Source organism: Plectropomus leopardus, chromosome 16 (assembly GCF_026936395.1).
Source record: "Plectropomus leopardus strain MGB_pleo_1.0 chromosome 16, ASM2693639v1, whole genome shotgun sequence".
In the NCBI taxonomy this organism is placed as follows: Eukaryota; Metazoa; Chordata; class Actinopteri; order Perciformes; family Serranidae; genus Plectropomus; species Plectropomus leopardus.
In genome coordinates, this window is record NC_142191.1 from 30,963,775 (window position 1) to 30,978,946 (window position 15,172).

The 15,172-nt window shown below is 41.1% G+C and overlaps 1 protein-coding gene across 2 annotated transcripts in view; it reads right to left on the bottom strand.

The window, feature by feature from the left end:
- lrfn2b (leucine rich repeat and fibronectin type III domain containing 2b) overlaps positions 1-15,172 on the bottom strand; it is a 196,932-nt gene that overhangs the window by 15,646 nt on the left and 166,114 nt on the right. For both annotated transcript variants that reach the window (XM_088089559.1, XM_042503639.2), the window contains one exon: positions 2,205-3,601. In XM_088089559.1, the coding sequence (XP_087945685.1) occupies positions 2,205-3,595 (1,391 nt within the window). In that variant the 5' untranslated portion in view covers positions 3,596-3,601. The remainder of the gene's footprint in view (positions 1-2,204; positions 3,602-15,172) is intronic.

Below are 15,172 nucleotides of genomic sequence, written 5' to 3' on the forward strand. Positions count from 1 at the left end.
AGAACAACTTGCCAAAGCACTGCAGCTGAAAATGAACCAGCTGGCTAACGCCGGCACATTTACAGGAATGTTGATTAATTTGTGTTGTCCTTATACATAAATTTAACAAAATGAGGATTTGACTTTACAACAGCTGTCATTTCTATAAGTCCTGCATGGCTTGGTACATATTCTATTTAAATATGTATATAACATGAATAGTGTTTATTATATAATCTCACTACATATTCAAATAAAAAAATTCAAACGAAAATGTTTTATGCAAAAAAAAACAAAACATCAATAATATGAATGTTGAATAGGATGATTTACATTATTATGTGGGTGAAACAAGAAAGAAAATATGCCTCATAATAAAGAGAAATATTGCGACAAAAGGGTGGCCACCACAGCCCTGAGGGTACGGCTCTAAATATCTGGCTTTCCACAGTTTTGAGAAGAGATTTAAATGGTATTAAGTAATTGGATTTTTTTCTGGCTGGGTTCACATTCGTTTTCGAGGCGGCAGCGGTGGAATACAAGCCTCATCTAATACAGTTTCATCCCCATCAAATGCTGGTGGATTGACAGAAAGCCCTGCCTCCCCAGCTTAGAAATTGCTCCGGATTTGGACTGCTGACTATAATGGAGCCCAGTACAGCCCATCACTGGGCATCATCACATGATCAAAAGATGATGAAGAAGAGAAAAGAGATGCTTTCACTGCTGTCAAACAATATGATGGACAATGCAGATATAGATACAGTACACTGGATGTTGGATGGATCCCTTCAGATTTGCAACATCAGTGTAAAACATTAGAAAAAGCTCTGCAATATACTGATTCCACTGGGGTGTCTGGCTGTGTGCTTCTGTAAACACTGCATCCAGTAAATAGACATCATTTAAAGTTTCAGCAAATGGATCCATCTTTGTTTGACACCAGATTCTTTTCTAAAAATTATTTTGTTAGTTTTTTTCCACTGAGCTTTTCATTTAGAAGCCATGGCTTTTCCCCTCCAAGTTATTTCCTCCTCATCTCCCAAATAATGACAATGTACTTTGTGATGAACAAATATTGAGAAAATATTGACACTGCCATAATAATGTCTGTAATTTCCAAATTGCATAAGGCTGCTGCGATTTCAAATGAGACAGAAAGCTGTTTCAGACATCGTCTAAAAGTATTTCTGCTCTGCAAAATGTCTTTCAATTTAGGTGAGCAAATACTCAGCATCAATGATGGATAAACAGATTTTTTGGCAATTTGGGGCTGTTGGACCAAGCAAAAAGCAAATTATCTGATATATTATCTTATTATCAAGTTGTTGTGTCAAATTTTTTTGCAAACAATTACTCATTCACGTATCAAACAGACAAAAAATTAGATATCACTCAGAGATTCTAGACACCTTATAAATTGTCCTATAATCACTTTCTGTTTAGGTCTGATTTATTCTCTGTCAAAAAAAAAAGTTCAACCATGTTCACCAGCAAGTTCCTTACTTTGCCTGTGGTTTGGTGCCAGGTATGTAATGAAGAGTTGTCATGGTAGCAGCCTCATTCATTTTTTCCCCAACTTTTCAGTCAATTTTTCATGGAACACCAGTTCTGATAGTCTTTTTAATTTCAGATGCAGACGTACCCATCCTGTCTGGAAGTTCCACTACATCAGTACGTGCCTCCACACCTGCCCCTAATTCCCCCAGATCAGCTGGCCTTCAGTCATTTGCTAGTCTGTCCACAGGCCCTTTTCAAAGAGGACAACTTGACTCAAGATAGTAGGAAAAGCACATGTCTAATTTAGGCTTTGACGGTATGTAGTATTTCATACCTTCATACCTTTTTGAATTTCACCAATGTATACAGTGTATGATGGTCTGCACTCCGAACAGCTGCCTGTTCCACCAGTAAAGACCGCAGAGTGAGCTCTGGTGGTGAATGCTGTGCACTACATACAATGAGTTTAATAGAAAGAGAAGTGCCTTTATTTATGATAGTATTAGAAAAACATCCCTCTGGGATTTCTAAATACCCTGGTGTACCCTAATACCGTGATACCCCCAAGCCTCATCTAAATAGTAAAATAAATGATGGCAGATTAATATTTAGCAGCTACAGTGTCAGGATCCTGGTATTGAGGCTTATTGTAATGGCTTACTTGCAAATTTGACAAAAGCTGTGCTACACTTCAACATTCTGAAAAGAAATATGCAAGTGCTTACCTGTAGATGAGAACCTCATCATCAGAGCAGTTGTACTGGAGCTGGTACATCTTCACCTTGGGAGCTGACTTGCTCACTGTCCACTTGACCAGTGCTGAAACAGCTGTCACCTCGGAGACGGAGACAGTCCTCTCTGGTTGGTTCTTGGGAGCCCCTTTGCTGATCCTAGTGGTCCCTGTGATATCAGACAGGCGGGACTTCGGTGGTGCTGGCTGCCCGGTGCCATTGCTGAGGTGTGGGAGCTGAACAATGGACACCTCCACGGAAGCAGTGGACTCCCCAGCCACATTAGCAGCGATGCAGGTGAAGGTGCCATAGTCCTTGGAGGTGGTGATGGTGATGCTCAAGGTTCCATTGCTGTACACTGCAGTTCGGGAGGAGTTGCCAAGTAGCCGATCATCAGGGGAGATCCAGTGGATGGTAGGAGAAGGGTCTCCAGTTGCTTCGCACCTCAGGCTGGCCGTCTGGCCCTCCAATACCAGCATTCTGTGAGTGTGCTGGGTAATAAGAGGTGGCTGACACAAAAATTCCTCCTCCTTCACATTCCAAAAGTAACGACCCTTCACGGCAGGAGGGGAGGCACAAGTCTCCAGATCGTCGTCTCTCTCAAGCCTCCGCAGCCACAGCATCTCACAGTTGCAGTGTAGTGGGTTCCCGCCTAGACTCAGGGACAGCTGGGGAGCATAGGGTGTAGTCAGGATCATTGAGTCCTGAGCGCGGGCAAAGATGGGGTCTGGGGGTAGCTTCTGCAAGCGATTCGAGGTCAAGTCCAATCTAGCCAGCCTTTCTAGGTCAGTGAAGGTCCCCTCTGGAATAAAGTCCAACAGGTTGTGGTCCAGACTAAGCTGGTGCAGGTTAATCATCTGGCGGACTGAGTCCCAGGGCAGAGACATTAGGTTGTTGTAGGAGAGATCTAGATCCTCCAAGGCAGGTGCCAGGTCCTCAAAAGCCTTGTCGTGGACACGTCCCAGTTGGTTGTTATTAACAATGAGGTGTTGCAGGTTGACCAAACCTCGCAAGTCATCAGGGCCTAGCTCCGTTAAACGGTTGTTGTCCAGATGAAGCGAGCGCAGTGTTTCTAAGTCACCAAAAGAGAAAGGCTGAATGTAGCTGATGGTGTTCCTGGAGAGGGTCAGGTCCACCAGGTCGGTCATGTTGGCAAAGTCCTGTTGCGTAATGCGGAGAATATAGTTGCCTCCCAGCCGGAGCTCTACCGTGCTGCGGTCGATGTCTGGAGGCACGAAAAGAAGGCCTTTGGAGGGACACAAAGTCCCCAGGGATTCGGACAGATTCTGGCATGAGCAGTACTTGGGGCATGCATGGGTGATCATCACTGTGGCTCCCAGGACCAGCAGGCAGTAGATGATGTGGTCCATGGTAGAGTCATACATAGGAATCTGTGTGAGAAACAGAAAAATAAAGACAGACAAGTGAAAGTTAATAATAATAAACTTTATCTTTCAAATGTCATTGTCAATTCAACAAGGCCCTTCTTAAAGGCTTAAGAAACGGGCAAAATAGTTTAAAAGATCAAAAGTCCGAACTATGTCCTACCAGTCTGATCAGATCAATTTTCCATCCGTGATGGAAGATTAACAAAGTTTCTGATGTCCTGACATCAGTAAGGAATTTGTTCCACCATTGTGGAGCCAGAAAAGCAATAGTCTACATTCTGACCACTGATAGGAAATGGTTACACACTCTTCTTTTTGCTGGAAAAGGCCCGTTTTTTTGTGAGTGCGAGTGGGAGTTAAGAATTTGAATAGCATTGGTAATTCTGTTGGGAAAACTAATCCTGCACTGACAAACACATCCGTGAACAATGAATCCCAGCTCCTTACTGACTCAAACTAAGGACTAAGGAGGAGAATTCTATGGACATTATTGGTCTCCTAATAAAACATGACTGAAGCTGTTGATGCAAATCAGTTAATGGAAGTGCTCTGCCTGAACTAATGCTATGCCATATGAAGTACAATTTTCAGAGGTGTGGGCTTGAGTTTAATGACTTTGGCTGCAGTCACACTCGGGTCACAAACATGAAGACTTTAGACTTGCAGTTCAAAAAAAAGCTGGGCACCCATGATAAGTCTCACCAGTTCAGTATCAGACCAAGTGTCTCCCTTTCTGGTCCTATAAAGCTGAATCATGGCTATGTGTTGTTGTGGAACATTATGACATCATTGGCAAGTTGATCTCTGACATTTTCGATTTATAATGTCGCCACTTCATCATTATATCCTATGAGATATTTCTGTAAAATTCATAATTAATTCTTGAGACAAGTGCATGTTTGTGAGAAATTTCAGGAAACTCCCTCAAAGTGTTCTTAAAATATCATGTTCACAAGAATGAGACGGCTGCAAGTTCACAGTGACTACGAAATTTTTCCCTGCTGGAAAACCCAGCTCGACCAGTTTCAGATGTTTAAGTTGGTTGACCAGCTTCTTTGACCAGCTTAAGGTATGTTTTTGCATAATTTTTGATGGTTAAGCCAGTTTATGATCACCACGCTAGCTGGTTTATCCATTGAAGTTCCTGTAAAACTGAAACCAAATCAATGTCCGGAGTATGGAGAAATCCAATCCAATCCAATCCAATCCACTTTATTTGTTAAGCTCTTTAAAACAACCATTGATTGAACAAAGTAATGTACAAGGTAAAACATAATAATAATAATAATAGTAATAATAATAATAATAATAATAATAGTAATAATAATAATAACAACAAATAACAGTGTCACTAGAGGAAAGTATGAAAAGTAAAGGGCAAAAATCAGTTAAGTCTACCGTCACTGGATATGCATAAAGATAAATGTGCACAGCTTGATAGGCTAGTTACACCAGCATGTCTGGCTGGTGGCCCACCAACTTCAACCACCAAAGACCAGCAAGACCTAGGTCAAACCATCTAAGACCATTTTCGACAATCTTTGACCAACTAGACCAGCTGCCAGCATTAGCTGTTTTTCAGGTTGTTTTTTTCAGCAGCGTAATCAGTTTATAGTTGACTCCAAGTGGACATTTGTGTTAAATTTGAAAGAAGAAGAAGAAGAATGAGATGGATCCATACGGATGGGAAGCCCAAAAAAAATGTCTCTGGCCACAGCTATCACTGGCGCAGAGGCATAATGACATGTTTTCACATGCAGAAATACAAAATTACATAAGGAAATAATAATAATAATAATAATAATAATAATAATAATAATAATAATAATAATAATAATAATAATAATGCATTTTATTTATAGACACCTCTCTGGACACTCAAGGTCACCTTACATCAGAAAAAACAAACACAGACTTTAAGAAACATTTAAGTATACCAGTAAAATACAATTTTAAAAAGATTTAAGAGAAAAGAGGAAAAAAGAGGAAAATGGACAATGTTGGTGGTCAGATGGAGTATGCTAGTCTAAACAGATGTGTTTTGAGTTTGGATTTAAAATGTGGGAGTGAGTCAGTATGACAGATGTCAGGTGGGAGAGAGTTCCAGAGCTGAGGAGCAGAGCGGCTGAATGCTCTGCTCCATGGTAACAAGGCGAGCAGGGGGGACAGTGAGATGTATGGAGGAGGAGGATCTTAGGGTGCGGACGGGTGTGGCAATATGGAGGAGGTCAGAGAGATATAGAGGGGCGAGGTTGTGTATGGATTTAAAGGTGAGGAGAAGTATTTTGTAGTTGATACGGTGTGTGATGGGGGGCCAGTGGAGCTGTTGTATAATGGGTGTGATGTGGTGGATGGAGGGGGTGCGTGTAATGATACAGGCGGCTGAATTTTGAACTAGTTGTAACTTATGTAGAGTTTTGTGTGGGAGTCCAAACAGAAGAGAGTTGCAATAGTCTAAACGGGAGATGACAATGCTGTGGAAACAGGCGGACTGGGTGACATGGTTAATATGGAAGGTGAAGGAGAGGGTGCTGTTGAGGATGACACCCCAGACTCTTTACCTGAAGGGAGGGGGAGATGGACGAGTTTTCACTTGGAATAGAGAAGTTACGGAGTTTGTTTAATGTGGATTTTGTGCCAATTAAAAGAAGTTCTGTCTTATTGCTGTTTAGTTTGAGGAAGTTTGAAATTAACCAGGATTTTATTTCTGGGAGGCAATTAGTTAGGGATGAGGGTGGAGGTGAGGAATCAGGTTTTGTTGAGAGGTAGCGCTGGGTGTCATCAACGTAGCAGTGAAAGTGAATATGATGCATACGGAAAATGTGACCAAGGGGGACTTGATGGGAATCGAATGATTTTAACTGAATGAACTGAGTGCGGTCTGAAAGGTATGAATGAAACCAGTTAACAGGTGTGGTGGTGATACCACTGGAAGAAAGTCTATTCAGAGGAATGGTGTGTGAAATAGTGTCAAAGGCCACACTCAGATCAAGCAGGAGGAGAATGGATAGTGAACCGAAGTCAGCAGCAAGGAGGAGGTCATTGGTGATTTTAAGAAGTACCGTTTCAGTGCTATGAAGGGGACAGAAACCAGACTGGAATTGTTCATACAGATTATTGCAAGATAGATGGGTATGGAGTTGAGCGACAACTGTTTTTTCAAGAATTTTGGAGATGAATGGAAGATTTAAAATGGGACTAAAATTATTGAGGTTGTTGGGGTCTGAACCAGGTTTCTTGAGTATTGGAGTTACAGCGGCTGTTTTGAGAGAAGAAGGAACATTTCCAGTGGTAAGGGAGGAGTGAATGATGTCTGTAATGAGACGGGACAGAGAGGGGAGGGTGGCCTTTACAAGGACAGTAGGAAGGGTGTCTAATAGGCAGGTTGAGGATTTGGACTTTTGAATGAGTTTGGATATTTCATTGGCTGAGAGTAGGGTGAGTGTAGGGGTAGGGGTAAATGGAACTTGGACAGGTGAATAAGGAGCAGAGGTAGGTGTAAGTTGTTGGTGGATGTGTTCGATTTTTGAAGAGAAGAATGATATTAAAGTGTTACAGAAATCAGAGGAGTACAGGTGAGGAGGAAGTGAGTCTGGTGGTTTGGTAATATTTGAAAGGAGTGAGAAGAGGGCCTTGGAGTTTCCTTTATTTGAACTGATTAAACCAGAGTAGTACATGGATTTTGCGTTAGAAATGCAGTGAGACCAGTTTTCCTGTAGAGTCATTCAAGTTGACGTACTTTTGCTTTTAACTGTCTGAGAGTGGGAGTAAACCAAGGTGACACTGAAAGACAACAGCATATGGTCCGAGATAGGGAGGGAATCTGCTTTGCAATGAGCTGAGCAGCAAATTAAATCTAAAATGTGTCCTTTAATATGGGTGGGAAAGTTATTATACTGCTGAAGTCCCAAACTGTCCAAACAGGATGTGAAGTCTTTGGTATTACTGACATTGTCCATATGAATATTAAAATCCAGCAAGAGTATTATGTTTTGTGAGAGTGTGGAATGGTGCATAGGGAAAGCAGCAAAGTCAGGAATAAAATCCTTGTTGGACTTTGGTGGGCGATACAGAGTGGCAATGATAGTTGGAAATGGTCCAGAGAGCTGACATACAGTAGCCTCGAATGAGTGAAAGACAGGAGCATTCAGAGGTGCTATCCTCCACTTCTCGTGGTAAATTATGGTGAGACTATGGCGAGACCTCCACCACGGCCAGAGACACGTGGTTGCGAGCCGTAAACAAACCCCGGAGTAGCATCATTGAGCGGGGTAAAGTCATTTGGCTGCTACCTTGTTTCAATTAAACACAAACAGTTAAGCTTACGGTCAACGAGGAGATCTCACACAAGATGCCCCTTACTCATGATTGAGCAGATGTTGGGGAGATCAAGTTAACAGTAGAAGCAGAGCTTATGAAGCTCAGCAGCTGAGTACTGGAGCAGTGCTGTCGATTAACAATGGGCAAAAGACAGGACAGTCCAGGCGAGCACAAGCCACACATAGTAAATCCACATGGTTGTCAAAAGCTGTGACAGCGGCGGAGGCAACAGGTAGGCTAATCTTGGCCCAAGAACACACAGACACGGATGTCAGTTCATATAGTATAACAGGAGGACTGGACTGAGAAATGGTTGACACACAGACAACAATTCCAAAGTCCACAGACGATAAAATTACTTCAAATTAAAAGAGGCCAGGGAGCAGCAGCAGCTCAAAACGCGCCAGCGTCCACCCCATCCGCCAAATGATGGGGCAAAATGATGAAAATAAACAAAAATAAGGTTACAATAATAGTGTTTCCAGGGGGTATATAAGGCATCTGGATATTGACATTTTATTTAAAACAATAAACACTCTACTGTCAATGACATTCATTGTGTGTTTGTCATGTACAGTTTGTTAAATAATGGACCCTGTCTGTTATTAGCCCTCAGGGGCACTGGAACGGCCTCTGTCTGGGACGTCATGCGACCCAGATCTATTTCTCTGAGTGGGTAGAACACTCAGGAGTAGATAGTTCCGCAATCAAAATGCGGCCCTGTGATCAGGGAATACGACGCAATAACTCAAGTGCAGAGCATTAGACAGCAGACGCTCAGAGATGTGATGCGAGCTGGAACAGCGAGCCGCCAGGGGGACTGTGATAAGCGGTACTTTTATGGGACGATCATAAATGAGCATATCTCAGTCGTCAAATAAAATAGGACAATTCTAGCCTGCTACACATGATGCAGTCTCCTCCCTTGTTGTCTCGCTATTACTGCAGAGACAACAACACGCCTGCAATATTATTTATGCATTGTTGCACATGTGACAATCTCTCCGACATGGAGTGTAATAATTCAGATAAAAACATCCAACGGCCTAAAATAGAAAGGAATCCAAATGAATTCAGTATACTGCTGTGCGCATTTACACATCGTTTCATGAATTGTCATTACTCAATATTATTATTCTGAACAAACATGCAGATAAACAGCATGAAATAAAAAAACAGCATGCTTTCCAATATAAACTGAGATTATCCTTTTTTTTCTTGCTGGCTCACACCCACACATCTACATCTGTACAATGCATGTATACACTCACAGATGGCTGCACGCACCCACACTCACATGTCCAAACAGCCAAGTACACACACTTGTATTACCAAATATTGTTTCTGATGAATCCTATCTTTGTGTTCAGTCGAATTATCTCTATTAACTTTAATAAAAGACAAGGTTTCTGCCACACAGAGCATCACTTGCTTGATACGACAGAAGTGCAAGATGATGAATAGTTGAGTGAACAAGCTGGAGGAATAGGTGAGGCAGAGGTAAAGCCACCAGCTGACTGTGTGAACAGACAGACACAATAACGGCAATTTGAAGGGAGTTTTTTGGAACGAGGAACTGAAGCACTTTTCAAAAAGGCACAATGCTTTTTCCTACTGACACAGTATATTTACATGATGTTAAAAAAGTTAAATTACTGCGTTAATCCAACTAAAACTGGACTTTTAAAATAAAAATATGGACATGTTAGTCGGGACAAATCAAATTTCTGAAAATTGGACTAAAATATCCAGATAATTTGATTAGAAATTGAGCTATTCCATCATGATAACACCTCAGCCAGACTTTAACTGGATTAGGTGATCTGTGCATGCCTCTAGTTGCCGAGCGTCCCTCCCTCGGTGGTTAGGGATAGGTACCATTCGTCACTTATGAGGGAGGAAGGGGTGCTGCAAAATGGGTCAGCCGTTAAAAAAGTTGTAAGCACTGAAGAAGGACTTGCATTTTAAATTTTGGCTTAGGTGAGGGACATACAACTTAAAAAGTATATTTATTTAAATAAAAAAAGTCACACTCAAGCCACCCCCCTCCTCTGATAAATGAAGTACAGCTTAATGACGTCCTGGTGTGGACGGGGCTGCAGCAAACCATATCTTAATCACCTAAAAAGAATCAACATCAGTTTAAGTTTTCACTATATCTGAATCTCCTCTTTACCTTCCACAGCAGCTGATGGAGGCCGCGGTAGAGCAGCAGCTCCACTGTTCAGTGGAGAAAAATGTCTGTATTTCTCATTGGAGTCTGGTGTTTTTTAATTGAATAGCTTCAAATCCTTGTTGGTGAGTTCTGTCTTACAGCAAGTTAAGTGCTGAAAAAATTGTTAATATAGCATAAGATAACACGGATATTGTTAAAGGTGGCTTAAAACTAATCAATGAAGACAGAGTTTGTTTGAACTTATTGTAAATTAATGAACTTATTGTAAATAAAAAGTTGTGACTGCGATTCAGTCTGATGATGTAGCAGGATCAAGGCAAAATTTTAATTTCATTTTCTAAACTATGTTGTAAAAAATGAGTAATAAATCTACCTAGTAACTTGTATATCATAGACTGTATAAATAATATAGATTATTTGCATTTCGCCAAAAGGGGTCATATCACCACCTACTGTAGCATAGTGGACATGCCTCCGTCAATAAATCAATTCTCTTCTGGTGCTTGTATACTGGGACAAAGGACGGTAGTCCAATTAAATAACCTAATCAAGCTGTAACCGTAGCTGCATTAAACAGTGTATGTAAACATACTGGGTTGTCAGTAAATTTGAGTAAAGTACAGACAACGCTTATCCTGTGCAAATGTGTCGCATGAAACACAGGTGTGCAGGGGTAATTTCAGGTCCCCAGGTAATACTAGTCGTGTGTGTATATGACTTATGTGTAAAAACTTACCTCTGTTTTTAAAAATACAGATAATGTGCCAACTGGTCCACATGCTATTTACACCGTTCTCTATGTAATTATACCTGCTGTTGTCCCATAAAAGAAAGAACTACTTATGGAACAAATGCAAAACCTCATCCATCGATGCTACTTCTTTAAATCAATATTAGATCAGCAGAGTGGTATAGCAGAAAAATGGCATAGATTAATGCTGCACCCAAGGATCCCAAAGCGCCTGGAACTGTAATTAATCTACTTCATGTAAGTTGATCGGGAATTTTCCCCCAAACTTCAGCCTAGAAATCGGTACATTGCAAATGACCTGCAAAGTCCTTTAGAATGTGCTCACAGGGCCGGGGGGACACAAATAGAAGCGTTCCATCACAGAGAGCAGAGCGGCGCTGAAGAGGAGTGTTTAGTAAATCATCCGGTCAAAGTCAAGGGCGCTATGCAGAGAATGGATGGCGTGGAGGTCAGGGAGTTAGCAAAACGAGATCTCTCCTGGCAAGTCGAGCATGGCAGCCGCACAGGTGACTCTCCCGCATGTTGAACGGAGTCAGGACAGCAGTAATCAGCGAGGGCCTTGATGCGAACACTCATCACAACTCCTGACAGACACGGCAAGACCTCAGGGCCTGCCGGGCTGGAGCATGCCCCGTCTGGCCCAGAGGGGGGACAGGGAGCGACTGGCTGCAGGATCATTTCACAGCAACACTTATCTCAGCACAGGCAAGCCCAGACTGTCACTGCAGATAGACTCGGAAATGTGGCGCTCAGTGTTGTTGCGATAAATACAATTTCAATACTACTTCCATACCGTTGTGAAAGATTGAAGTCAATATTGAATTTCTGGAGCATTCACAGCTTTCAGCGAGTGTGTTGTGCAGGGTGAAATTTCATTTCAGCACGAGTTCCAGAGAGTATAAAGTCTGCACAGACCTGAGTTCGGATGGTATGGAGAAGGAGAAAAAGTGGCAGAACTGAAATGTACAGAGCCACAGTGTGTCTCCTGACAGCACACTGCTGCAGTCGTTGCAAAATTCATCCAACAAAAAAAAGTCAAATGGGTGAAAAATGGGAACAGTGTCAGTGTGGCTCAGAGAACTGGATGCCAGTACACCTACACTGGCAGATTAAACAGTTACCTGCAGATAAATACAGGCACTGCTAACTACATATCAAAACTCTGTGCAAGTGTCTGTCTCCGACTGGCTCCATTTTTCTCAAACTGGAGAACACAACACAACCACAAGAAGACACAAAGTGACAAAGAAAGACACCAAACGACTTTGAAGACATACAAAACAACCACAAGAAGACATAAAAGGACAAACAGACAAAATGCCTTCAAAGAGACACAAAATGACTACTAAGAGACACAAAACAACCACAAGAAGATACAAAGTGACAGAAAAAGACACCAAAAACCTTCAAAGAGACACAAAAGGAAAAACAGACACAAAAAGCCTTCAAAGGGACACAAAATGACAACAAAAAGACACAGAACAACCTCAAGAAGACACAAAGTGACAAAAAAAGACACAAAAAGTCCTCAAACAGACACAAAACGGCTACAAAGAGACACAAAAGGAAAAACAGACACAAAGAGCCTTCAAAGGGACACAAAATGACAACAAAAAGACACAGAGCAACCTCAAGAAGACACAAAGTGACAAAAAAGACACCAAAAGTATAAAATGACTACAAAGGGACACAACAACAAAAAAACCCCACAAAATTAATATTACAGACACAAAATTACCTTTGAGTGACAAAAAATGTACTCAAATAGATCAAAAGCCATGATAAAAAAGCCACAAATGCCCACAAACTCCAACAGTATGTAGGAGAGGTGGTGAGGCCCTTTGCATGTCTCTGCCCAAAGACCTATAAGTCTCATCATCCACCTTTGCATTTACTTATGACCCTGAAGCAACTGCACATATTTTAACCAAAATATATTATTTTCTCAGCACCTTCCCAAGAAGTTTAGTTGCTAAATTCTAACCAGGACTATTTCAAATCATTAACCAAGTCTTACATGTTTTACCCAAGACGTGTCAATATGAGACGCCGAGGGGCTGTAAAAAAGCAACAGTATTTGACAAAACTTTAGAAAGAGAAAAGGTTGGATTTTCAGTTACTCTGTAAAGTTCTCTGTTGAGGTTTCTTGCAAACAAACGTAGTATGTATAATGTATATTTAAGTTCTTTTTTTTCACCAAAACAACTTCATGTTGGAATATGACAAATATGTGAATGCATTTTCACGTTTTCACAAAGCTACATTTTTTAAGGGAGGAATTTCATAAATCCTGCCTTGTTAACATGCTTGTAGGCTGCTGTCGTTCGCTCATACAGCAGCTATGAGTAGGCAGGTGGCAGTGGGCTGATGTACTTATGTACCTCTGTAAACCTGATGAGTCTCAAGATCCAAAATTATTTGGCACCACAGAGTTGTTCATTCACTTTTAGCAGACACTTATGTATTTATACTGTACCTAGTGAAAACAAAACCCCCTCAGGCTTTCAGGCTCCCTCAAATGTATGCATTTCTACATCTATATGACAGGGCCAGCGTGTTTTTAGGTGGTACATTTTGCTTTTCTACATTATACACAATCTACTAATAAGAAGTGGTGAGTCAGACATGGTGAATAATGTGCCTCTCTGTCCTTACATTGCGAGAACAAGAAGCCTTCTCATTAGTAAACAGCTGGTGGTGGGAGGTTTCCCTGTTGGTTTTATATTTTCTCATCCATATCACAGATAGCATGTCGCCTTCTCATTGACTCATTTGCACATTGGTAATTGGTGTCTACAAGTCTTCCTAGGAATGTATCTTTAAATTAACTCAGGATCAAATAATGGACGGTCAAAGGTGATGTACACTCAATGACGACAACAACATGAACCCTGCTCCTGCAGGCGACACGGCGCCTCGCTTTTCATTTGCATAGACGTGATCTATAGACTGTGAAAGAGGCATTATCACAGGGACGGGGGCGGGAGCGTTTCTTGAGGATGAAAAGCTGCTGGGCATTTTGAAGGGCAATCTCTAATATGTTCAATGGATGCTCCATAACACGAAATTGCCTCTTCAAAGAGCTTAGCGGGATGCCCTTGGTAGACACTTCTAAAATGCTGTACGGCAGTTCACAACAAACAAATTTGCCCACAGTCCCTCTCCTTCCAAAATGTATTGCTTGTTGCAACATGTAGCGTGTTCATTGGCATGTGAATGTGACACATTCATGCATGGAAGTAGCGATATTCCAGAATAGTATGTTCATTGAAGTTGAACGGTGAATGTGACAAAACTTTACGACCCCCAAATCATTAGAGCCTTTTAGAAACTAATTACTCACTTATTTTAGCCACTAATATTCAAATCTTAAGCTAAAATCAAGTGGTGTATTATTTTTTAATCACTTGAATGTACAGTTCTAACACAAAATGTCACACAAAGTATAAGCTACAATCTTTCACAAAGAGATGCCCATTTCATGAGGGTTTCCATTAACCCTCAAATATCCCAAATTCAAATTGCAAATATAAAATGCCCCTAATGGAAACATTACTCGTCTGCCCTATACGCGTTCTTGCGCTCATTATATTATGTTGTTACCAGCAGCGTATTTAGCTGACACTGTCCTTCAGCATTTCAGGTGGTTTCACCACCGTATAACAACATTGCCACAGGTTCAGTCCAACTGCATTATCATTTGACACTTCCGTGTGCATTGAATGTTGACATGAAGTAAACTCATAGCAGTATTAACCTATAGACCAACATGTGTAACCACACAAAAACGTTATTGGCGGTTAATCCGTTAACAGTTAACCCATTGATGATTAACCCATCATCGGTTAACTGTTGACATCCCTAGGTGTGACAAAGTTAACACATTGCTGTAACAACTGCTATAAAAGTGTGGCCCAAAGCTTCCAGAGCTATATGTTATGTTATATTTATGTTTCAGATACATGTTTAAACACATCTGCACTTAATGGCCACTTTATTAGGTACACCTGCAAAATCATAAGTTCAGACATAAATTCTACTTTCATTAAAAAAAGGGGGCAATAATTTAACTACACATTTATTACTGAGGTGCAGTGGTGTTGAACTGGACTTCATGAAATTGAATTTCTAATGTTCTAATGTTTTGCATACTACATATAAAAACATGGATGGACACATATTAAAAACACATTTCAATACAGTGAAACACCACCACAACCTGCTACCCCAGACATAAAATTTTGAGTTAAATTAAGTTCAAACAGAAACTTACTACTGAATATGTGGTGCAGCTGTCACACTGGATTGCATTTGATTGTATAGCTAT